The 25771-nt window shown below is 44.6% G+C and overlaps 1 protein-coding gene and 1 long non-coding RNA gene across 5 annotated transcripts in view; one reads left to right on the top strand and one right to left on the bottom strand.

The window, feature by feature from the left end:
• Window positions 1-25771, bottom strand: part of Dock8 (dedicator of cytokinesis 8) — a 203112-nt gene that overhangs the window by 94773 nt on the left and 82568 nt on the right. For all 4 annotated transcript variants that reach the window (XM_006527436.4, NM_028785.3, XM_011247397.3 and 1 more), the window contains 8 exons: window positions 21395-21480; window positions 19924-19990; window positions 17620-17769; window positions 13241-13321; window positions 12015-12174; window positions 10112-10248; window positions 7974-8067; window positions 6646-6808 (listed from right to left, as the gene is read on the bottom strand). In XM_006527436.4, the coding sequence (XP_006527499.1) occupies window positions 6646-6808; window positions 7974-8067; window positions 10112-10248; window positions 12015-12174; window positions 13241-13321; window positions 17620-17769; window positions 19924-19990; window positions 21395-21480 (938 nt within the window). The remainder of the gene's footprint in view (window positions 1-6645; window positions 6809-7973; window positions 8068-10111; window positions 10249-12014; window positions 12175-13240; window positions 13322-17619; window positions 17770-19923; window positions 19991-21394; window positions 21481-25771) is intronic.
• On the top strand, window positions 11167-14794 carry Gm34235 (predicted gene, 34235). The gene is made up of 2 exons (NR_166890.1): window positions 11167-11411; window positions 14636-14794. It is a non-coding gene; the product is annotated as a predicted gene, 34235 (long non-coding RNA).

The following is a 25771-nucleotide window of genomic DNA, read 5'->3' as shown; positions in this document are numbered from 1 at the left end:
AAAAGGTAGCTGCTTGCCTGAGTCCAGAAGTGAGAGAACTGTGCCCTCAAGTGGCTGAATGGTGCACTAAAATCATAGCTCAGGAATAAAAATAAAATAAAAGGCTGTAAAGGACGTTGTCGGCTCTCTTCTGAATTTTTCCATTCTTAGAAAAAAAGAGGATTGTTTATTGTTGAGTTTGGGAGCCAGACATCAGGATGTGGGCTCTGTGTCCCTTTTTTGCACGAGGCCTGAGCTGGAAGCATTTTTGTTTCCATTTCTTGGCTTTTTCAAACAGCTTGATTTTTTTTTTTTTTTTTTTCCCCACTGCTCATCTGAAGTAAATGGTTTGTTAGGGAGTTCTGGCCACTGCTTGCTAAGCCCAGTAAAACAAATGCCTAACCGTTCTCTCTTAAGGTGGACCTCCTTAAACACTTCTCCAAAGGGTGAAAAGCACAAAACCGTCCAATAACTAGACAAGCATGAAGTGTGTAGGCTAAGCTATTCCATTATAACTATAAAGCAAAAAAGGTTCCTTCCTCAGCACAAGATTCACTCAGGAAAACGTATGGTTAGATTAAGCACAGCTCTGAAAAAGCAAGAGAGAGTTCTGTGTGTTCATAAAGAGTGCCCTGCACACCCGGCTTCTCAGGAGGAACAGTTTGTGGGGGTCATGCTCTGTAACGTGTGCATAGGTCCAGTTCACATCTGCAAAGAAGCAAAATTGAATCCACTGGTCCACAGCCGGCCTGAGGTATGGCGCATACACTCTGTCCATCTCTTCTGTTCACTGCTGTTTCTCTGGTAAATCTCTTAGAAGCCCACTGCTTAGTTTCAGCAGGCATAGCAAGCACCAGCTTGCGGCACGGGGCTTTTATAAGTGAGCCACTCCACATACATAAACGAGCTGTTTCCAACGAGGAGAACTGGAAGTGGCTGCAAGTCAGGAGTGGCAGAAGGAATTTTCACTCTGCCTTCGGTACCTTTAATATTTGGAACCTGTGAATGAGGTTACCTATTCCTTAGGAAATAAAACTCGAACAACTAATGGAACAATGAAGAGTGGAGGGTGCTTTTGATAGAGATTTCAGTAGAGGCACATTTATGGAGATTTAAAGAAATGAGGTCTAAGCTTTTTTATATGACCAAGATTCCTTGGTGATGATGCTGAGTCAGCACACAGGCAAGTGGGCCGCACCACAGCACGGAGAGCAAGCACCACCCTCACGTGAGATGTGAGGCTTAGAGACTACTACGTGTTCTTTGACAAACGCACTTGACTGCAAATCTAGATGAACACTGGGATCGCTTCCCAAATCAAGTGGATGAAGGGGTGGGCCACTCTAAGTCACAACAGACCTTTGGATGACGTCATATAGTGGAGAACCTAGCACAGTTCCTGGGGCTCCTGAGCAGGGCCCTCCAGAGTGAGACCAGACATTGTGTGACATGCCCACACTTCCTTCCGGTACTGAAAAGATCCACTTTAGAAATAACGATAACTGGGTTTAAACTGAAAGTCTATTTTATTAAAAACAATCAAGTCCCACTCAAGGGCAAACCCTCTGCCGCAGACGGTTCCTCTGAGTACTTTGGGTTCCTACCGATCACAGTCACTAAACTCCAGCTCCCTGATGATCATTTGGAAACAGCCCTATACCTACCCCGAGCCTTTCTCTTCTCTGCTATGCCACAAGCCTCACAGAATCCAGCAAGACATCACAGGGGCACCAGAGGCTCCTCCTTGTTAGGCCAGATCAGGCTTTCTGGTCTGAGAACACGCAGCTGAATAGGAGGAGGCCTGGAAACAGCTAATTATCCATCAAAGCAATTGTGTTCCGACTGACAGCCTTGTTCTCGGCAAGCACAGTCCTCCAAAGCAGTCCAATAATTAGATAAACAAGACTTCTTCGGAGGCTGGGCCGAGAGATGAAAACGTACTTTATGTGGCTTGCTTTAGTGTAATCACTAGTTAAAAGGTCGACATGGAGTTAACAAGCTCATTACAAACTCTGAGCCTGTGATCTCTGCACACCCCCCCCCCCCATGGCTGCCACCTGATAAGATGGCCTTGAAGGTCTTGCCCAGGCTGGGCCCCAACTCACATTATTTTTATTCTGCTCCTACCACGAGGCATCTGGTACCTCTATTGCCAGCTGTGTTGGGCATCAGGAAAAATATGCCAGGAGTTGTTCCAATGCATTCTTAGGCAAATGTCTAGTCTTTAAAAAGGAAAAGTCTGGTTATGGAGACAGGAATGCAAGCTCAGACTTGGACTGTCTTTTTTTTTTTTTTTTTTTTGTCAACCTTAGCTTCCTACTTGGTGACTTCTTAGAGCTGCTTGCCTGGGTCTGTCTCAGAGGACACCTTTCTAGTTCAGTCCCTTCACAGGCACTGATACTGTAAGTCAAATCTATCCTTCCTGCCGGTAGCAAGAGGCTGAATGTGGTTTCAGAAGACCGGGGTCTCTGACGTCAGCGATCTAGTCTGTTTTCGGAGTAGCACTTCTCAATATGTGAAGTGATTTCGACTGTCTGAGCAAGCGTTCATTCTATGAATGCTTAACGCTTGGAAAACCTGAATGGTTCTGTCATGATGGGCCTTGGGCCCTTTTCTCATAGCAACTTGTAGATGGTAGAGGTACCTGGGGGTAGAGTCCACACAGGACTCAGCTAGAATGGTCATCCACAGTGAGCTTGGCAGAAGACACTGAAGAGACACAGCTAACAACGGAGTTACCTGAGGAGGAGGGAGGAAGCAAGGGTTGATGTCTGCCATTAACCCCCTTCCCTGAACAGTCTGGTGACAATGACAAATCTGACCCTAAACTTCTGGCTTTGGCCATGGAAGCATTTATTGTTTGGCATACCAGATGCATTTATCCTTTGTAGGGGATAGCTATACAAAGTATTTATAAGTTAAGTCATATATCACATTCGTGAGATTAAGTGTCAAGGATTTATCCTTGAATTGATGTGCTCTTCAGAGCCCATTTTCCTGTATTTTGTGATGATTGAATGAAAATGTCTCCCCTAAGTTCATACATTTGAGTGCTTGGTCTGCACTTGGTGAAACTGTTTGGGAAGGATTAGGAGGTGTGGCCTTGTTGGGGAGCTGTGTCACTGGAAGTGGGCTTTAAGGTTCCAAAAGCCCGTTCCATTCCCAGCTATCCGTTTCTCTTTTTGTTTGCTTGTGGATCAGATGTGAGCTCTCAGCACATGAGGACCATAGAAGCAATACTAAATTCTAACACCACAAGAAGTTAAGACAACATGCTTTCTAAATTCCTTGAAGTTTTCACGCTGAAAGATTCTGGGTCAAGTGTGTTACGTGTATCTTTCCACAAACATGCTGTTAAGACACAATAGCCTAGAGCCAAGAACAGGTCCCTCCTTCACCACCCTGGAAAGAATTGCCTTCCATCACTTGCCAGAGTGAAGACCTGGTTCCAGAGGAGCGGCTGTAACCATTCTATGGCACAACCAAAGAACAGCAGCTCTACGCCTGCAGGCCTGTTTCTCAGGTCGCCATGCAGGGTGCAGAGTAAGCTGCCTAGACTTGTCCTCAGCACTGGTACATTCTGAATGGCTCAGTCAGTGCACGGATGCACTCCAAATCCTGCAGCGATGTGATTAAAGGATAGTGTCTGTAGTAAATGACTCCTGCGGGTGGTTAAGTGCTGGGGTGGTGGGAACAGTTGGATAGCTATAGAATTCATGTGGTACAAGTTTATTCCCATGCCACAAGCTTCCTCTTCCAATTAAAGGATAGGGTTTCCACAGAGATGGAGATGGCAACTGTAAGCAAACATGGTCATGCCTCCGTCGTCCTTCATGGAGTGGGGAACGGAATGAGCACTTCCTATAAATACTTGTGGCTCTTTAAGGAGGGAGACCAAAGGCTGATTTGGTGTTGAAGAAAATGAGGAGTTGCTTCAGGAAGGATAAAGTTGGGGGTCCTGTTGCCTCACAAGCACCAGAAGGAAGCGCGCCATGTCTTACTGTGGGGCACCTGAGTGTGTTTCTCATGGTAACTTTTTACTTGGTTCACTGGACACCTGTCCTTTCCAGGACTCAGGTTAGTGCATGTGCGGTGGGGACAGGTGGGCTGGCTCTAACACTCCTTGCATGTCACATAGGAAAGCACGAGTGAGGAAGTGAGGAACTGGAGAGATGGGGGCTCCCACACATTGCTGGGAGAATAGATAACCATCCATTTCTTTTGTGTGTGTGTGTAGGGGGGTAAAGAAACAATATGAAAGTCACTAAAAACAAATATCACCTGTCCCAGTAATTTCACCGTTAGGCATACTCGTAGGGAAACTTTTCACACACACTCACAGAGGGACAAGATAAAAAAATCTGTCACTGGGCAGGATGAGTCAAAACCACAAATGCTGAGGCCAGGTGAGATGCAGTTAAAAGCACGGGTTGCTCTTCCAGACAAACCATGTTCAAGTCCCAGCACCCACGTGGCAGCTCCAAACGCTTGGTCACTCTAGCTTGGCGGAACTGCCCTTTTCTGCCCTTCATGAACACCAGACATACACGTGGTGCATAGATATATATGTAGGCAGGACACAAATACACATAAAACTCAATTAATTTAAAAGGAAAGCCACAAATGTTAGGGTGGAGAGCTGGCTCATCTAGAGAGAGCTCATAGACTAAGCCCTTGCCATGCTAACACAAAAACCCGGGCTTGACACCCTCTCCCTACCATGGAAAACCCAAGCACGGCATCATTTGTTTATAGTCCTAATGCTGGGAATTCAGACATGGGAGAGCCATTGAGCAGAAAGTCTAGTCTAATTTGTGAGCCCAGCTCCCAGTGAAAGACCTTATCTCAATAAGCAACGTATGTAGCTCCTGAAATTGACCTCTGGCCTACACACACACACACACACACACACACACACACACGTACACTCAAAACCATAAATGCTTAACAAAAGGCAAGCAGGGGAAAAAAAAATCCCCAAATGTTTCCCAATTGAACTGAATAAATACAATATGGCCTCTTTAGACAAAGGAATAATACAGAACAAGAAAACCAATACTGATCTACATAGATCAGTATTCATATTTAAAAAAAAATACAAGCTTTTTAGAAGTTTCCACTGGTTAAACACACAACACCATGACTAACGATGAGCATAATGCACGGAGTTAATACAATGTGTAGCTGCATTGTAATACTCAAAAGAGATAAGAAAACACTATCGAGTGAAAAAAGCCAAAGTACACAATATATAGACAATATATATACATGAATATAAACATAACAGCATCTGTATGCAGAGATATGCGCGCGCGCACACACACACGCACACATAGGAAGGCACATATAAGTTGTGCTGAGCATGGCTGTGGTATGAAGGTAAAATGTCCCTCACAAGCTCCTGTATTTGAGCACATGGTCCTCAGCAAGTGGTGCTGGTTGGAAGGCGTGGTCTTTAGTGGGTGGAGCATCTCCACTGGAAGTGCATTTGTCATTGGGAGCCAGCCCGACTCCCGGTCTGCTTCCCACTCAGCCAGGCTGTGAGGTGGTCCTCTGTAGAGCTGTACAGCACTCTACCATGCGCCACTGCCGTCATGTCTCCCTCTCTCAAACGGGCTGTATGCCCTCAAACTGTGAGTTAACAGAGTCCCTCGCTTCCTCTCCCCATTCCTCCCTCCCTCCCTCCTTCCTTAAGTTGCTTCTTGGCAGGTGTTTGGTTTCTGCCACAAGCAAAGGAAGCGCCACAGGCAGCAAGGCACAAGGGTGACTTTGTGAGATCAGTAAGACCTGATGAGATATTTTATACGGAAAGCAAACCACAAAGTGTCATTGATGGATAAGTTGAGAAATGACGCCCGATTCAGCACTCTCCCCCCACATTTCGGAAGCGAGAGCTCATGAGCAACAATGCTTTGTTTGGGTGGCCACTTCAAATTCCCTAAGAGTCAGGGGCACGAGGCCACTAGGAAAGCTGAGCAGCCTCACCTTCATTTCTACGGTATCTTACTCTTTTGCCATTCAGTATGGTAGCCGTGACACTTACAAGGAAATTAATTGGAAACCAAATAAGATGGCACTTTAATTTTGCCTATTGCATCAGCCTAACAACCACACACTAAAGCACTGGGCAGCAGCGTCTGAGGACTATGTCTGTCTAAACTGACTAACGTTTCCTGAATAGAGCTGGGTTTTCAGCTGAAAACCTGTGCTTCATTTGGAATTGTTTTGCCTGTAATCCAGACTGGCCTGGAGCTCACCATGAAGCCCACACTGGCCTCCTAAGCACTGGAATTAGGCATGTGACACCATGCCTGTGTGAAACCTTAGACACCTAGGACATTCCAGTCATGTTCCTCTCGTCCTTAAAGACTGTCTGCATGGAAGAAAGCCATGGTGATAGATTTGGTTTTCTTTCCATTTTTCTTTTTTTTTTTTTTTTTTTCATTTCTGGTAAGAATACATCCAGTAGAATCTATTACAACTATGACTGAAAAAAATACATCCTTATTCCAAAGCATTAGGCAAGGCATCTCTAGAAGCGACCTAAATGTTCTCTGTGGTTCTAAGCTGTCACGTTTAGTTTCCCCCTCATACTCAGGAAGACGGAAGAGGGGCTGGTTCTGGAGAGACGAGTGTATTATCCAAACAAGGGCCCACATTTCTCACCTGTACACAGTGTGAGGGACGTACACCTCCCGGATCGGAAATTCCAAAATCTCCTTGTGTGGACGCGTCCGATTTTCAGGAAAAGGTTTGACTGGCAGCATCTCGGGCGTCAGGCAGCAGTTCATCACGTCGGGAGCTGGGGATATCTCCAGCCTCAGTGAGCCTAGAGCAAGCCATGGGGGTCGGGGGTGGGGAGTTACTGAAATCTGTCACATCAAGAAGGAGCCCAGGGATACTCTGTTGGATGACCTGCAGGAGCACATGCATTTTGGAGTTCCCAGATAATTTCCTAAAATTTGAGATTGTAAAAGCCTGCCATGATAACTTTTGAGAGGAGCATTTTATAACACCAAAGTAAGGAGCTATATAATGAGAAGGAGCTGACTAGAAGGCCCAGATCCACCATACTACAGCTATACATGGTTAAAAAAAACTTTCAGGTATTGGGAGCAGTAAAAATTGGTGGGCTTTGGGTTGAGGTCTCTCACCTTGGGTGTCAGAGAAATATAGACACAACATATGCTATACAGAAATAGCACATGGGCATTCGCTTGAGGGTAAGTGTGTCTTCGTCCGCCAAATCATCCCACTCTCTTTAAATGCCAGACTTCCATATAACATTTTGTGTGATAAGGGGTGTGTTGATATGTTCAAATGATTATCAGACTTTCTTGAGAGACCAAATCTAAATTATACTATCTGTAGAATATGCCCTTTATGAATAAGAAAACATTAATAGATTTGTCAAAAATGCACAGCAGTTTAGATTCTTAACTTCAAATGCAAAAATCCACATTGCCCTCAGCAGTTTTTATAAATGAAAGCATTAAACAAGAAATGTCAATCACAAATGGCTTGGGCATAGTTGAAGAGTGTCATAGCTCGCTGCAGTTGACAGACAACTTCACATGAATCTACAATCACCTGGGGAGTGGAAACCTCAACTGAAGAACTGTCAGGCTCAAACTGGCCTATGATCAAACAGTCTTCGAAGTATTTTCTTGATTGCTAATTAGTGTGGGAGGGCACACCCCATTGAGGGTGGGCGGCAACACCCTTAGGCAGGTGAGGCTGAGCGGTAGGAGGAAGGCAGCCAAATGTGATCCCAGGAGCGAGCCAGTGAGCAGCATTCTTCCATGCTTGCTGCTTCAGGGCCTGACAGGAGGATCATCCTGGGCTCCTACCCTGCCTTCCCTCAAGGATGGACCACAATGTGATAGAGTAAAGCCAAGTGAGCCCTTCCCTCTTCCCAGTGGCCTTTGGTCAGTATGGTATCATAGCAACAGAAGCAGCCTGGACCGAAGATGCTAAGGAGAAGCCAAGCACACCTGGGATGGATTTGACTCTTCGCTGTAGGGATGAAGATCTCTTGTAGTCAGCTAAAAACTTGAACAAGTCTTCATCACTAAGGCGATCTCCCTCCTGCCGAGAGATGTTTAGGGTTAGTGGGGAGCCTCTGCTGATTCCTGGACTTGGACCAGCTATTTCTAAGATTTCCCCCTGACAGCCATTTTTTAAAATGATTACTTTTGTGTATTCGACTAGGTAGCTCAAGCTGACCTCAAACTTGCAAATCCTCCTGTCTCAGTCTCCTGAGTGCTCCCACCCTTGGCTTATCTATTTGATTTTTAACAAGTTTCTCATAGAGATGAGCGTGAGGGGCCGCTCTGAAATCAGTTAGTGCAAGCACTAGCACCCCATGCTCTCCTCAGCCAACCTCTCGTCAGCATTGCTGCAGACAGAACCTCTACAGCTCTCTGAGACAGCCATCTGACCTTGAGGACCCAAGGTCACATGTGGCTGTCATGTAAATGTCAACTAACAGAAGCTCTTTTTAGTCCCTGAAACAATGCTGAACTAGCTCACTTCTTCAGAGATATGGAGATGGGAAAATCATCTTTCTTTCTGATTTCATTGTCTTCACCTTTGTCTTGAATAAGGAAGGTATGTGTAAGCCCCACCCTCTACATGCCCACCACGGGAGGTGTCCGGCCACGGCCACACCTGTGGCAGATGCAAGAGAGCTCCCTGGAGATGGGCCACTGTTTTTGCACAGCTGTGATGGATTTAACACAGAGAGGCACAGCCCCAAGGGGTTGTCCCTGGCTTGCTTCTTGCTACTGCTGTGCCTTTTCGAGTCTGTCATTGCCATATTTCCTCCTGTATCTAGCATGGTGTGATTGGGCTTGGCAAGACCCCCACTGCCCATAGTCTGGTGTGACTGCTTTATGGGAGACAGCCCACTCTATTGGGCAATTTTTCTACAGATCAATATGAAGATAAACTTTCACAGAACAATGTCGTTTTGATGAGTTGGTAATTTTACAGACTCCTGATTTGATTTAAATGGTTTTGGGAAGTTAGGGGAGTTGACAAGGAAGATTCAGGAGATGGTTTAGGTGGGTTTTGCCAGGAACATCTAACAAAGACAGAACTAAGAGTAGAATATGCCCCCTCTGTGTAGAGTAGTGAGGGCTGTACAGGCTAGGAAAGGGGCACGGTGAGCTCTCATGCACTACAAGCTCATGGTCTGGCTTGTGGAAAGGAAGGTCTGAGACAGATTAATGCTTCAAGAAAACACTCTAGGTTGGCTCTGTGTCTCTTGATCTTGTGATCTAAGGATACCATCACAGGTTTCGGTGTGCACCATGAAAAGGCAGGGTTAGAAATAAAATGTAAACGGTCCTATTATGAGTATAACAATAGAGAACAGATGACTAGGAGATGCAAGATAAGAGATATGTTTCTTGGTAAATACAAACTGCCGTCAGCTAGCATAGGGAAAACTGGCTACAGTGGACAGCTTGATTAAACTTCGTTAATCAATGACAGAAGAATCATTGCCTTGAGGTCAGGATGGATTTGTGGGGAGAAAGATAGATGAGAACTGTTCAGGTGGGTGTGGGTTTCAAAAGAATATTTAATCAGTAATCATGTTGTAATCTCCCCTTGGGTCATGGTTTTAACCTGTTTTTGAAGAATATGTTTTTTTGTGATGATTGTTTTTAGAGAATATGTTACTTGTGGGTATGAGGTAATCTTTTTTCTTGTATAGAGAAGTTTTGTTTTAGGTGGTATAAAAAGGCTAAGAGAAAAAACAAAGTTGTTGGAGCCTTGCTTTATCCAGTGTGTGTGTGTGTGTGTTCCCTTGCCCCTTTTCACAGGTCCCAGAGAATTAAGTTTTGTGTGTGTGTGTGTGTTCCCTCGCCCCTTTTCACAGGCCCCAGAGAATTAAGTTTTGCTCCCTCAGAGAAAAGGTCTGCTGTGTGATTAGCTACGAGCTCCACACAGTTCCTGACCTGTGGCAGCTGGTCTTGTGCACGCTTGCATGCGCTCTAATCTTCGCAACAATCCAGCTGAACAAACGACACTAATTGACTTCTCTGATCACATTTCACTACTCCCTTGGATCTACCACCCTCATCAATACAACCGAATCCAACTGCACTGTAACAGACACAGATACCTGTTTGAAGAAGATGTTGGTGGCCAAGGTGGTGGCTTTGAAGTTGGATCCAACTCCATTTTCCTCCAAGGAGAGGGTTCGCTCAGAGGGCCTCCTGGATTGGGACAAGCTCCTCTTCTCACCCACAGAGTTCCTCCCTTGAGGAAAGCAGTTGTTATTCTTACATGTCAGAACACACAGCAATTATTGCTGAACCCAGCCCTCCCTCCACGGGGCTCAACCTTCCTTAGTCCTCCTGCTAAAGTCCCTAATATTCTTACTAGAGCAGAGAGAACCCTAGTGGCTCTAAGTCCTTCCTGCTGGAGAACAGAGGTGGCTAGGTGTCACCCTGCAAGAATCTGGAGCTCAGCCAGTACTGGGTCTGCTGATAGGCTGTTGAGTCAGCCCGGTGGTTGCTTTGCTTTTTACACTTGTGTTCCTCTGGGAGAGCACGCACTCAGACACCCCTGAAGGCACCGGGGATGCAAACCAGCTTGTGCACATTCTGGATCCAGTTTGTCTCTGCTCTAGTGTGGAGCAGGCAGCAGAAGTGCCCTGGCTGACCTTTTCACTAGAAACCAGACAGGGCTAAGGCTCTCAATAGCTTCCTCATTTCTTATTTCTTTTGAAGAACCAGGTTGTAACCTTGTGTCTTATATTCTGCAAGCCTAAGGGTTCTGTTCTGTATAGTCCACTGCCTAGAAAGCACAGCTCTTGAGTGTTGCTATGCCCAACTCTCATGCTGATGAGAGCTACCATTGGGCTACCTAAACTGTGTAATGTGCTGGCTCTCTGGCTACTACTTAGGAAATCAGCTTCAGTGCTAATGATGAACTATCCTCAACTTAGACCTAACCAACATCTCGGCAAGCCCTCTGCCTGAATTACGTGGACTAGAGATGCCCACGGAGCTCCCCCACCCTTTGTAATAAGTCAATACATAGAACAACTGCCTTAGAAAAACTGGATGTGAAGGTCAGAAGGGGTGAAGTTTACTGACAAATCAAAAAGAATGCAGTTCTGTCTGCTGATTATGCAACAGTAACTCCAGGAGGGCAGCAGCAGTAGCAGCCTCTGTGGCCTCCACTCCCAGCAGAAGGCAACATTTCAGAACTGGCAGAGCCAAGGAATGCACGAAACATCCAAGGGCCGACTCGGATATTTGCGGAATACGAAGGTGTTTAGGAAAACAGAAAATCCACCACAGCTGGTGGGCGTGGGTCCACTTGAAAACTAAACTCACTGGGACATTTCCACCCTGAAACTGTAGACATGACTGGTTCACATTTATGAAGAGGCGACGAAAAGGGGCCTCGGTGCGGTAAGTTAGAAGAGTTAACTGCTGGCTACTTTCGATGCTTACTCTCATTGTACTGGGCAAAGTAGACTTTAGGAGGCCAGAGATTTTGCTGAGGAGCCAGAGTTTTGCTCTCAGAGCCAGAGTTTTGCTCTCAGAGCTTTGGACAGTGCCCATCCCTCTGTGTGGGAGCCAGTCACAGTGTCTTTGTTTACTGTGCCTGCTCACCCATGTTCTTGTCATTTTCAAGCATTTTAATTTTTGAGATGGGATGGCTACTCAAAATTAACTTTTTAAAGGCTCAAAACTCCATAGGAAGTTCTTAGTAGAAGAGTGTATTTAAAGTTCCATAACGGCTCATGGCAATTGTTTCAATTAACTTTTTAAGGGCTTAAAACTCCATACAAAGTTCTTAGTAGAAGAGTGTATGTGCTTAGGCTCCATAGCTGCTCACAGTAATTGTTTCGGGGTCACTGACCAAGCATGTGCAGTTTAGTCGTCTATTTATGATCTTCCTCTCACCTACTCACACCCTCTGGTTTTCTCAAGTCCTTACTAATGAGCAGATAACCGCAAAGGTGGCATATGGGGGAGCCCTCTGCCTCCCGACCCAGATGGAGATCTTACCAACCCCAGGCTCCACATCTGTGCTCTCCCTTTCAAGGGTGGAGATGTTGAAGAAGCTTGCTAAGCTAATGGGGGCCCAGGCGAAGGGCATCCGGTATTTCCCCAAACGTTGGCAGAAGGATTCAGCTTGAAGTTTTAGTTTTTCAACCTTTTCTTTACTCTGGAGGAAGACAGTAAAGAGACAAGATGAAACAAAGCGTCAGCACCAAGTTGTCTGCCTGCATGGGGTGACAGTAGCTACTCTGATGGGCCTGGTGGGGGGAGAGGGGAGGGGGGCGGGCCATGAGTCAACAGGAAGCAACAGTTTAGGCTGAAGTCTAGCTGATAAGGAAGCAAAGGTTACAAAAGGAAGAGATTTTTCCCCCCTAAAGGACAGCAATCAGTTAGCAGATGACTTTTTTTTTTTTGTTATGAAGACATGCTTCATTACATGGCTTGTTACAGCAGCCAACATGCAAACACACCGTTTACCTAGATAACTTCAATTCTCCTGAGAAAAACTGGGGAAAGAAAGGTTAGTATGTTATCTATCAAAGTCCCAAGAGAATCTACTTTACGAAAGCTACTTTGAAATTCTAAAAAGAGTCTTAATTATTCCTAACAATGTCCTTGTTGTTGATAATGCTTCCAAAGGAGTTCTTCCTAAAATCATACTAACAGATTTTAAAACGCCAGTATCTGTCTTTATTGAGTTCAACTACTTTTAATTGAAGTTTACAAGACTGACTGATTCCAAAAGGGCCATGTTTTTAAAACTGGAAACTTTTGTAAATTGGCACTGAGAAGAGTCTTAGTCATGTCTTAGGACTTATAATGTGCTAATTAATTTATGATGAGCAGGAGCAGCGGCTGGTGACCAGCTATGAATGCTGCATAAGACAATACCTTGTGCTGTTGAGGAAAACCAAGAGCTCTTGCCCTCTTCTGCTTATGGGGCCTTGGCAACCCTCTCAAGTTGGAGCCTCAGAACCAAGGCAGCCGGTGTGGCTTGATCTAAGCCAGAGTTCACACTGGCAAGTGACATCCTTAGGGTGTCAATCATGTATTTGTTTTAAAACTTCTTTTTTTTTGTCAGTAACTGGTTTCTCTTTCTTCTTTCATAAAAATACAATTTACCCATGTTTTCAAATGGAAAATACGGTAGTCTAACTCCACTATTTTGTTGAAAATTATTTGTTTGTAAATTAGTTCATCCTAAGATGTTCCCAGTACTTAAATGGCCATACCTTTCCACCATCGCTTTCTTTGATGATCATGTAGGGTTCTGCACAGTCTGCAATCTCTCCTTGCTGAAGGACCTTTTCAATCTACCAACAAAAATAGCATTAAAACAAAGTGAGTGAGTTATAGTTATATAATGGGATCTATGCAAACATGAAAATCATGTTTAATGACAATATTTAATGATATAGGGTGTTTTTTACATATGCTCTCAGATTTTAAAATATAGCATGGTAGTGCATGCCTTTAATTCCAGTACTCGAGAGACACTGGAAGGAAGATCTCTGAGTTTGAGGCCAGCCTGTTCTACAGAGTGAGTTCCAAGACAGCCAGAGCTACAGAGAAAATTTGTCTCAAAAAAAAAAAAAAAAAAACAACCACACACACACACACACACACTGTGGAGACTACCACAGAGTTTCACAGTAGAAAAGGCACAAGGCATATTAAAAAGAAGATAACAGCAAATGCTAACTGTGGTTTCCTTATGTGATGGGATTATGTGTGTTTTTTATTGTCTTCCTACTGCTGATGAGAAGTTTCTATTTTTTAAACAATAAACATGTATTATATCCACAATAAAAATGCAATAAAAGTTATTTTATAAAACCAAACCCAGGAGATACATGTAGGAAGTGAAAAGCTCATTTTCTTTATTATTGCTTACAAAGTAAAAATGAGACATGGTCTCTGTAAAAGTCAGGCCTGGAACTAAAACCTTCCACACAGTAAATAAATGAACAGATTAAATGGCCTGTAAGTGTGCACTTGTACTTCCTGTTAGGGCTGCTTCTCTGAATTTGACAGACAGAAAGAAATGCCTTGAGACGTTTCGTCTCTTCGGTCTGCTAAGGAACGCTAGCCATAGCTGCCAGTTTGCGTCACGTTAAGGAGCTGACAATTGATTTTCATGGCTATGGGCACCGTGGTTAGGGCAAAGAAAGGGAAAAGTCTGAAATGTTCCAATTCTTTACTCAAAGAAAACTGAAGTGAACTTAGATGCTAAGACTTAGCCCCCTTAGCCTGTGTCATTAGCTGAGACGCCTGAAGCAGAAATCTGGTCAACACAGACCCTGGGCCCACATTCTTAACAGGCACCAAGTGAAGCAGAAACTATTTCTCTGACTATTCCACTGACAGAGGTAAATGCAATGGAGTTTCAAAGGAAGTCTCACAGAGCTGCTCAATGGACAACGGTTTCATGGGTAGCCCCATTAGAAAGTCTCTTTCAACAAAAGCGGTTTGAAAGCTTATGCCATGGCCAGCAGCGTTAAGAGAAGGCTGGCCCTGAGAGATGAAGCACACTGGAAACATGGGCACCAAGGGCTGGAGCCAGACACTGAGCAGTGTTCTTGACCACCAGCATTCGTTCCTTCACTCATTCATCATTTATTCCAAAGGTCTGCATGAGGTGGCTGCTGGGCAGAAGAGCTGTGAGCACATGAAACATGGCTTCTCTCCTCCCAAAGCTCACCACCAAGGCTCCGTAGAAAGAACTGAAGAGAGGCTAAGTTTCCCATGAATTCAACAAATAAAGACATGATGGTCTTTAAAGTGAACCTTGAGTAGTTATTAAGACTCCTTCAGGGCTGGGACTGTAGCCTAATGGCAGAGCACCTGCTTTTCATGTGCAAGGCTGTGGGTTCCATAACCAGCATCACAGGAAGAAAAGGAAGGAAGGAAGGAAGGGAGGGAGGGAGGAAGGAAGGGAGGGAGGAAGGAAGGAAGGGAGGAAGGAAGGAAGGGAGGAAGGAAGGAAAGAGGGAGGGAGGGAGGGAGGGAGGGAGGGAGAAGGGAAGAAAAAGAAGAGAGAAAAGAAAAGAGAAAAGGAAAAAGAGAAGAAGAAATGGATTGTGGTAAGCTGGGACTCTGCCAAAAGGAATGGCCACATCTTGCCTTTATTTGAAACCCATGGCAAGGCCCCTCACATTCTAGAATCAAGAGTCGAGATCAGACAGAATCAGGAACTACTATCCCCTTTGCTGCATTGGTCAGGGTGACTTTCTGAGAACTCCAGTCTGAGATGAAGCCCTCGTGCCTGGTCCTTCCTGGCTGATGTGTAAGCATGTGTGTGACTGTGAGCCCTCTTAAGCATGGGCACCGGCAGAGGGGCACATTAGGAAGGAACAGCTGGGAGCTTTAAGGCAAAGAGGCTACTTTCCAAAGTCCCCATTAAAGCCACAGAGGTTTAATGCCTAGCTGATCTGTTTGTTTGTTTGTTTGTTGTTTTGTTTTTTGAGACAGGGTTTCTCTGTGTAGCCCTGGCTGTCCTGGAACTCACTCTGGAGACCAAGCTGGCCTCAAACTTAGAAATCCACCTGTCACTGCCTCCCAAGTACTGGGATTAAAGACATGTCTCACCACTGCCCGGCTATAGCTGATCTATTTTTAAACCTTTTTTAAAAAAGCTTGAGGGTTCACACCCATCCTCACTTCCCAATCCTCCTTTGTCAATCAAATTCTTTCATGTCCTCAAAATCTTGAACTAAATGTCTCAGCCTGAAATTATCCCTTGAAGTAATATATCTGATAGCGGAATGAGGCGACACTCAGCCTAGAATACATGCAAGATCTTGATGTTCATTTTGGGAATAAAAATAAGAAAGTGAGAAGCCCTTTCTTTATCACATGACATTTACCTGGGTTGCCTAAATGTTACAATACCACTTAGTATGTATTTGCAGGAAAGCAGCTTCATGATGGTCTTGTAATCAAGGCAAAGAGACACCAAAGGGAGAGGGCTTTCCAGGGTAGATCTAAATTTCTTAATAATTCATTATTTTTTATTTTATGTCTATTTGTGTTTTGCCTGCCTGTATGTCTGCATGAGGGTGTCAGATTCCCTGAAACTGAAGTTACAGACAGGTGTGAACTGCCACGTGGGTGCTGGGAATTGAACCTGGGTCCTCTGGGGGAGCAGCCTGTGTTCTTAACCACTGAGCCATCTCTTGGGCTCCTAAGTTTCTTAATGATATCCAGACACCTTACAATGTGTTTGTTCCTGTCAAACAAGTACAGCTCCACATTAAAAAATCTGAGAGGATGTTGTCCGTGGTAGCAGCCAACAGATTACCATTGTTAGGTAATTACTGAAGGTTAATAGAATCAAGTAGCGCTGGAAATAAAATTAGCTCTAGAATCAGTGTGGTTTTGTTGGTTGCCCATTGAGAGAACTGTATATTTAACGACAGTGCTGTTATAGCTCAAATTATGCTTTCCTGTATGTTAACACACCAGAGTGAGACGCACGGAGAGTTTACAATAATAGCAACAGATACACAGTCTTAACAAAAGACTTATTTTATCATTTTATCATTTTATTTTTATACTTTCTAGTTCCTGGGGACTGAGCCCAGTACCTGGTCCATGTTAGGCTAGTATTACTGAGCTACAGCTGAGAACCCTCAGGTAGGCCTTCCAGTCCCAGCCACCGATTTCAAAATTCTAGATCCTTAAACAGGTGCCTTTGAGCTATCGCCGTCTTTGTGAAATAATATAAAAGAAGCAAACTCCAGGCTGCCCGGATTCTTTAGACCCTGTTCGCCACTATTAACCACATGAGAATCCAAGTGATGCAGACAGGGGTACCAAACTAAACGGAAAAGTGCTCAAACACAGAAGTCTGACTGCCCTTGAGATCAGACACTTGGATTTACTTGTCTTGAGCTATTTAACTTGTTTGCCTTCGAGAGTTACTAAGTACAATTATTTGGCCAGGTTGTTCAATACCTAATGTTTGTTGTTAGATTCAAACTAGTAACTTTAATATGTAGAGAAAGGCTCTGGTCTTCTAAGGTTTTCTTGCATGGACAGTCTCCAGTGGAGTGTCATCCTATTTGTAATGGCCCCATGGATTTTGACTCTCACTAGACACATGATCTGTAATAGAGGAGAGAGTGAGGTGGGAAAATGCAGCCATATCTCAGGGTGTCAGAGGCAGATCAGGGGATGCTGGGCCGAGGGTGCTAGAGACACCCGAACATTGCTAGGAGACCTTCCATCATGGCAACCTCCCAGACAAGAACTGCTGAGGGGGCTTTCCTCAGTTAGGAAGGCTCAGGCTTTGTTTGAAGTTGAGACAACTTGTGGAGGTCAGTATGATCACCAGAGGTAGGAAGCCAAGTCTGAGGAAGTTTGAGTCACAGCAGGTCACACAGTGTCTGACTCCAAAGTCAGGATTGCAACCTCTGACTACAGGCCCTGCAAGCCCCCCACCTTTCTAGTCTTCCGGCAGAAGTTACTTGTAAGGGCAAGTGTTGGTGAGAAGGAAACAACCCAACTATCACAGAGGACACACAAGCCTGTCATGTGACCTTTGTCAGTGTTGCCGAGTAAGATAACAACATGAATATCAGAACATGCATCTTGGACTGTATGTGATCACCTTGACAACCAGGTAGATGTCTGAAGATGGGTAGGTGACAGAGAACACGGCAGACCTAGCCTGACTCGATGGGTCAATCGAGGGTGTGTGAGCTCGCAGAAACCCTTTGAACTGGTCGGAGTTCAGGTCACAGTGGAAATTTTCTGAGATCTGTAAATGATCAACACAGGGAAAAGTCAGTTAGAGGTATTGTATTCTTGGTCCCAAATGCAACAGGAGTTGAAAAGTCATAGGGAAATTCTGCTAAAAGAAGTATAACTGTGGATAGGGTTAGTGGCTGCTAGAAATTCGGACATTTTGTTACAATTTCTACACAGTTTGGAGCCATAGGAGCAACACTTAAGTTTTATTAACTCACCAGTATTTTCTGGATATCAGTGAAATGCAAGGTATTGCACTGAACAAGACAGGCACACACCTCTGCCTGGTTTACAGTCACAGTGAGGGAAAAGCCGACACAACAAGCTACAGTAATAGCAAGTTAAGCCACTACACTCAGGCACAGAGGCGCCAGGGAAGTTTTAGAAAGTACACGATGATTGGGGTAATGAGGAAAACTATTTATGGAGAAGACGTTAGCGACAGATGAGCGCTTCTCACAGGCAGAAATGCAAGGCACAGAGGGCAGAGAAGAAAGCACAGGCAAGGATCTCAGAGGCTGGAAGGCCTGGACTGAGTCTAGCGAGCAGTGCAGCCTGGCTTGACTCTGCATCAGAGAGAGAGGGAAGAAGGAAGAGAGCAACCCTGAGGCAGCCTGGCATGCACACTAAAGACCTAAGGACGTTGTTACTCGTGGGAGGAGGAGGTTGGTACAGGCAATGCATCCTCATCCTGACATGCCCAGCGCTCTCCGGCTTTCTAATTTAGGGTGAGGTGGCAGCCATTACTGGGTTCTTTCTGTCCTTGCTAAGAGTGGGTTAGTGAAAGCTACATGCTGAGGTAGTTTATTGTCAGCACATGGACAGTTAGAGCAATCACGTGACTAACTCGTCTGCAGTGAATGGGGAGCATAAGTGAGACATTACATCTCCAGGCCTCCTCCACTTCACCATCTCACATATTTCATATTGCAAGCACCAATGGCCCTAAGCGGAGTGCCTGGGGAGAGGACATATTAAGGAAGGACGGACTCTTGGCAGCCTGGACTTCTGAATGACTGACTGGTATAGAGACCCTACTAACCTGCCATTCACCCCTTACCACCTTGAACTATTAAGGAAAAAAGACACGGACCTCTTACTATGTAATGACTATGTCACTAACAAGATGTCACTAGATCCATTCACAATGAAGCTATTTAATTTCCTCTCTGTCTCTCTGTCTCTGTCTCTCTCTGTCTCTCTGTCTCTGTGTGTGTGTGTGTTACATGCAGGAGTAAGAGCAGGATGGTGGATGTCTACTTCTATTGCTTTCTGTTTTATTGTCTTAAGACAACATATCTCCAGCATTTAGAAACATGCAATCATGCCAGGCTTTTTATGTCGGTGTTAGGGGTTCAGATTCAGGCCCTCATGCTTGCCTGGCAAGAGCTCTTACCCACCGAATCATCTCCCCAGCCCCACAATGAATCTATCTCACGGCAAAAAGCAAAACACTCAAAACAACAACAACAACAAACTTCTGGACAAAAATCACGCATTGCTGACCTGTTAAAATGACAACATTATTTTACACCCTACATAGCCTCAAGTATTACTTATTTCTTTCTCTATCCAACCAGTGAGCCTCCAGCTGGCCTTTCCCTTAAAGATTCTTCAGAGAACACAGATGATGCATTGCCACATCAGCTTTCTTCAAACATGGCCAAGGAAGAAAATCTGGAGCTATCAGGGTTAATATGTTTTCCAGTTTGATGTCTATGCTGGGGCTCAGCGGGGTGCAACTGACACACACGCCTGGGTGTCTGAGTTCGAATCCCAGGAATGCACACAAATGCCGGATGGACAGAGGCCGGCTGTAAATGCAGCGTCTGAAAGGCAGAGCCTGGGAACCCCTGGAGCAAGCCCAGCCCGGAAGCTCTGGGTCCAACCGGATGAGCCTGCCTGCACAGGTAACGTGCAAATGGGCTAAGAAAAACACGATTCAACTTTGGGCCTCCACACACATACACATGCATATGTGCACATACCTGTAAATACATATACACACTCACCCATGCAGCACAACCTGTACACACACACACACACACACACACAACACACACAACACCTGTTGTGCTTTCTTACAGCCAGAAATGAGGTTGGAAACGTGAACTCTAAAATCATATGGGATTTATAGGATGGGCTGTTGTTTTTTTAAACATACCTTTTTCCTTTCTTTAACGTCATAGAGGGCAATACTGGCAAACAGAGGTTCAATTTCAATCTCAAACCTGTCAGAGACGGGGAGGGAGGGAGGGATGGAGAAAATCAATATGGTTCTAGCCTGTCTATGTCTGAATGTCTGAAAAGTGCATGGATTTATACAAATCATTAAAAATGTGAACATGATTCCAGAAACACAAGGATAACACCACAAATAGGAGACACACACAGATATGAATGGGAAAATTATGAGTGTTAATGAAAAAGTCCAGACTCCATGTTTTGTTTTGTTTTGTTTTATAATTCATCTCTAGCTCGGCAGGACGTGTTTCCGGTTTATAAGAACAGCTGCCGTGGCTTTATGTGTTAGATAAATCTGGAAGGCTTGTAACAATTAGCCCGGGGAGAATGTTCTCTTAGTTCCAAATCTAAACTGCATCTGACAGTAGCCCAACTGAATGGGGCTAGGCGTGGCAGACAGTAGTACAGACTTTCTGAACACCGGGAACAACCTCTCTCAGCCAGTCCTCCTGCTGATTTTTAACTTGCAAGGACTAGGCTTTGCCTTTCTGTGCCCATTACTGAAGACAAATCTGGTTTATAGGCTGGTTATCTCAACATATGCAATTCCTGACACCCATCCCAAGGAACTGGCTAGACTGAAAAAGGACACAACAGAGCCAGCACTGGTCCCTGCATGAGTAGTGGTATTAGCACGTATTGAAGGGCAGAACCAGGGGAGACAACAGGCTAGAGTCATCTGAAAGGATGGAGCACCAACTGAGAAAATGCCTCCATAAGATCAGAGCATTTTCTTAACTAGTGTTTGATTGGGGAAGGGCTTAGCACACTGTGGGTAGTGCCAGCCCTGGGCTTGTGGTCCTGGTTTCTATAACAAAGCAGGTCAGGCAAAGCACGGGGAGCAAGCCAGTAAGCGGCACCCCTCTATGGCCTCTGCATCAGCTCCTGCCTCCAGGGTCCTGCCCTCTTTGAGTTGCTGTGCTGATTTCATTCCGTGATGGGTGTGGAAGCCTAAGGGGAATAAGCCCTTTCCTTCCCAACTTGCTTTTGGTGATGGCGTTTCATAACAGCAGTAGTAACCCAATCTAAGACAAGGGTCAATCTATGGGTCTCAATTCACACATGCCAGGCAACTATTCTACCACCTAGTTACATATCCAACCTACTGTTGTTTTTCTTAATGTTAGAAAGTTCGTCATTACCTTATACACTTAACTGTCCTAGACACGGGGTGTTTGATTTCCATGTTATAGAAGTCTGGTTGTTAAAGGCTTTGGAGAAACAGAGTCCAGGGAATCAACTGAATCTCTGCTCTTTCTGTTACCCCAATGCTCCCCTCTATTGAAAAGATGCTGGGAGAACCCTCTCGACCCCAGCATTGATGATGCCACATAGCTTTCATCTAAACACAAGGTGGACGTTAGTACAGTGGCTGTGAGTCTGACACTTACTTCAGAGTCAGCACCTTGACCAATATTCTGTTGCCCAGATGTTCCTTAGGACATTCAGGTACTGGACGTATTTCCACAGCATCCTCCTGTTGATAATCACATCGTAAAGAAGTCAGCAACTTTCCCTAGGGCCTTGTAGTCGGAGTTAAGCCAGGGGAGGAAGGGATGCCCTCCGTGTCCCTGCTTTATTTCCAGCTGCAGAGCAATGCTCTGTCTTGAGAAGAGAGTTTGCCATCCACCTGCCAACATTTCAAGCCAGCACGAAAGCAAACATTTTCTCCCCTCGGAAAAGGAACATTTAGGAGAAAGAAACTGAGGGAGAAAGAGGGGAAAGGAGGAATGGAGGGAAGATGTTAGGAAGGAAGGAAAGAAGGAAGGAAGGAAGGAAGGAAGGAAGGAAGGAAGGAAGGAAGGAAGGAAGGAAGGAAGGGGAAGGGAAAGAGGGAGGGAGGGAGGGAGGGAGGGAGGGAGGGAGGGAGGGAGGGAGGAAGGAAGGAAGGAAGGAAGGAAGGAAGGAAGGAAGGAAGGAAGGAAGGAAGGAAGGAAATGCAAACATAGCTATGGCCTAGTGACATCTACCAGACAGCATTGCAAAACTTTGTGCCTAGTCTTTCTCCCTACTCTGAAGCTCTAAATACACATTCAAAACCCACTTCTCTTTCCAAATTTTTAATGTACATATTTTATTTATATTTACTGTGTGTGGTGGGGGAGGTGCTTGTTTGCTTGTATATTATGTTTGGCACACACACACACACACACACACACACACACACACACACACACCATGGTTTGTATGTAGATATGAGAGGAAATTTTCAGGAGTTGGGTCTCTTCTTCCACTATGTGGTCTCCAGTGATCAATTCAGGTCATTGGGTCTGGTGAGGAGCACCTTTAACCTCTGAGCCATCCCACTAGCCTCTTGTCAAGAGTTTTAATAAGTAAATGTGCTAAGTTTCAGACTTGAAATATGAGTCAAAATAACTATCGATCCTTATAAATAGAGCCTTGTCTTTGTTTTTTTATCTTAAATAGGTGCTAGAGGCTTAAAGTTGAATTATAACTTATATACACATACACAGCTAACATATGCTGACAGTCTAGGTGTAAGACAACTGAGTAGTAACAAGAGCTACCAACCATCAAGGTCTATCCCAACTTTACACTCTGCACCGTGGACCATGGTATCTTAACTGTGTTCCTATTATGCCAAGACAAGTAATGTTCATCTTTAAAAGCTTTAATTCGTCTCTTGTGAGACTACGCCAGGGCCTAGCAAACACAGAAGTGGATGCTCACAGTCAGCTATTGGATGGATCACAGGGCCCCCAATGGAAGAGCTAGAGAAAATACCCAAGGAGCTAAAGGGATCTGCAACCCTATAGGTGGAACAACATTATGAACTAACCAGTACCCCGGAGCTCTTGACTCTAGCTGCATATGTATCAAAAGATGGCCTAGTCGGCCATCACTGGAAAGAGAGGCCCATTGGACTTGCAAACTTTATATGCCCCAGTACAGGGGAATGCCATGGCCAAAAAGTGGGAGTGGGTGGGTAGGAGAGTGGGGGAGGGGGTATGGGGGACTTTTGGGATAGCATTGGAAATGTAAATGAGGAAAATAACTAATAAAAAAATAAAAGCTTTAATTCACACCCCCACAGTAGGCTGTCCAACCCTACTGTGCTAAATGCTCACAGGAAGCCAAAACACTGGGTCATTGTCTAGCTCTCTTTTCCTAGGCAATAAACGGTCAGGGTTCTCTCACCCCAGTACAGCTCAGCAGTGCCCTTTCCCAGTAGCAGTTGTCACCTCAGGGTAAGTCTGTATTCCGTTTGGTGGGATGACCCAAGTGGTAAACTCACCCCCACTCCACCCCACCCCCTCCCTCCAGCTCCCATTGAGTGTAACTACTGACTTCCCCTCAGCCGAGGTGAGCTGGGTACCTGCAGAGGAAGCTGGGACTGTCAGCATGACCAGAGCAGATACCTCTGCAGGGAAGACCCACTCTCTGGAGAAAACATTACACTTAGTATTTCTAATAGTAGCTTTGGTTTGAACTAGAACTTTTAAAATATTCTTTTTAAATAATCATTCGTTGAGGAAAATTTAAACACAGAGAGGTAGATACACTAGTAAAAGGAGCCACCATTTTTGCTCCCTCGGCTCCAACAATTCCAGCTTGGGCTGCCTGGTTTTGCCTATATGCTCCCTTGCCAGTTCCTCACATTTAATACTGGATTATTAAATACTGGGAAGCAAGTTCCCACACATCAGTATGGGGATATGAAACTATTACAGTACACATGGGAACTTTTAAAAACATCAGTAGTAACATTATTGACCTAAAAAAATAAGTCTAAGTTTTACTGTCACAAAATATTTGGTATCAGTTTGCTAAGTCAGGATTCCTAAGCTTCTTATTTCTGAATTTATTGAGGCTTCACGTGTATCAGAAATCGGAGACAATTCCCAAGTAGCAGAAGGAGGAAATAGGACGCTTTAGTGGATTCCTGGGGTTTTCATCATCCTGGGTGGGTGTGTGTTCATGTATGTGCATATGTGTTTGCCTGTGTGTGTGTTTATGTGTATGGATGGGTATATGTGTGCTACGTGTTTGTGTGTGTTTGCCTGTGTCTGTGTGTTTGTGTTAAGAGAAGAGAGGGTGGGGTGAGGTGGGGAGAGAAAGACAGCATGGTAGTCCTCCATTTGCTGATCCTGTGCATCTAGTGGCCAACTCCACGTCTGACTCCTGTGATTTTGTTATGAGGTCCAGTGAGTACCCTCCTCCTCTGTTTAAAGTCTTTTTTAGTTGGGTTCCATCACTTGTAACCAAATGGACTACCAATAGGCTACTCGGTGATGTGGGGTGGAAGAAGGCCATCTTTAACACAGAGGATGCCTATCAAAGGATGGGTCTGAATTAGGCAAGGGCTTACATGGTGAAAACTTGGTAGCTAAATCCTTTGACCTTTTCTACAGACTCTTAAATTTTCAGTGAAAGAGTTTGCCCTTCTAATGTTCTCTACTAGGAAATAAAATAGTGTAACATAAATATCTCATGTCATTAAAAATATCAACATTTATAATTCTTTTAGAGGAGGCAGAATTCACCTCTGGGCCATAGGACTGTCTCGGCAAAAGTTCAAGTGACCAGCACAAACACTGTTTCTTTGAGAATGACTTCAAAATATTAAAGGGTGGTGTAGAGGCTCTCAAGCATTTTACACATTCTAGTTTACAAGTGGCTTGGTATGCTAATTACACCGCATTCCTCTCCACTCAATAAAAGCAGCCACTGGGACCTCAGGTAAGATAACTTCCAGCCCCCATCTGAATTTCTGCACTGTCTCATAAGCCATAAAACAAAGCTCCACACACAGTTGATGGTTCATTCTTGGATCCAGTTGGACTGGACATCCTCCCACTTGGTGCAGGGAGACTCTTGACGGTAAACATTTGAGTCATCCTCCTGTCCCCTCCTGCATTTTCTTCTCTCACGGGATGGCCACTCTAGTGTCTTGTGTTACAACCAAGCGAGCATCTCCATCATGGAGATGGGCAGAAAGCAAGGAAGTAAAGGTCAAATCTGTTAGCTCCAATATTTCTTGACAAATCTGATTTTTTAAAGTCTTAATGTGAATAAACTTGAAACATTAGAAGAACTGACTTTTAAAACACGTCTGTGTTTCAACAGTGTGTGCTACCACCCGGTTGTTGTATGCAGGCATATAAGCAAGCACTCAGATTGGTTAAGGCCTCTGCTTTCTAATTTAGTTCATCTGCTGAATCTTGGAGAAATTGCTTAAACACTTCCATTCTTAGACCCTAGTTCAAACAAACTATGGTGATGATAATATTGCTCAAATTCTTCCTAATTAGCTTTAAAATAAATATTTAAAATTGATAATAAAATTATATTTATGGGATAAAATGTGATGTCATATGTGTTCTTTGTAGAAACATTTTTGTTTGGTTGTTGTTTGGTTTTCAAGACAGGGTTTCCCTGTGTAAGCCTGGCTGTCCATCTTTAGACCAGGCTGGCCTCGAACTCATAGAGATCGCCTGCCTCTGCCTCCCAAGTGCTGGGAGTAAAGGTGTGTGTATCACCAGCCGGCAGCAGAAGAGTCTTATGCATTACCTTGCCAGTTTATCATTTTGTTTGGTGGTAAGAAAGTTAACTTTACTCTGATTAACAATTTAAAAATGTATACTACCATATCACTAATAGTGCTTACCATACAGTAAAATCCAGGGTTCCAGTTTAACAGAAACTTTCTTTGTTTTGATCAATCTCTCTTCCTATCTGACCACCCACAAGTTTTAGTCACCTCCTCTTTACTTTCTCTTTATGAAATGCCCCCCTGTGTGTGTGTG

This window comes from Mus musculus, chromosome 19, assembly GCF_000001635.26.
Source record: "Mus musculus strain C57BL/6J chromosome 19, GRCm38.p6 C57BL/6J".
NCBI lineage: Eukaryota > Metazoa > Chordata > Mammalia > Rodentia > Muridae > Mus > Mus musculus.
This window is presented reverse-complemented; position numbering and strand designations above follow the sequence as displayed.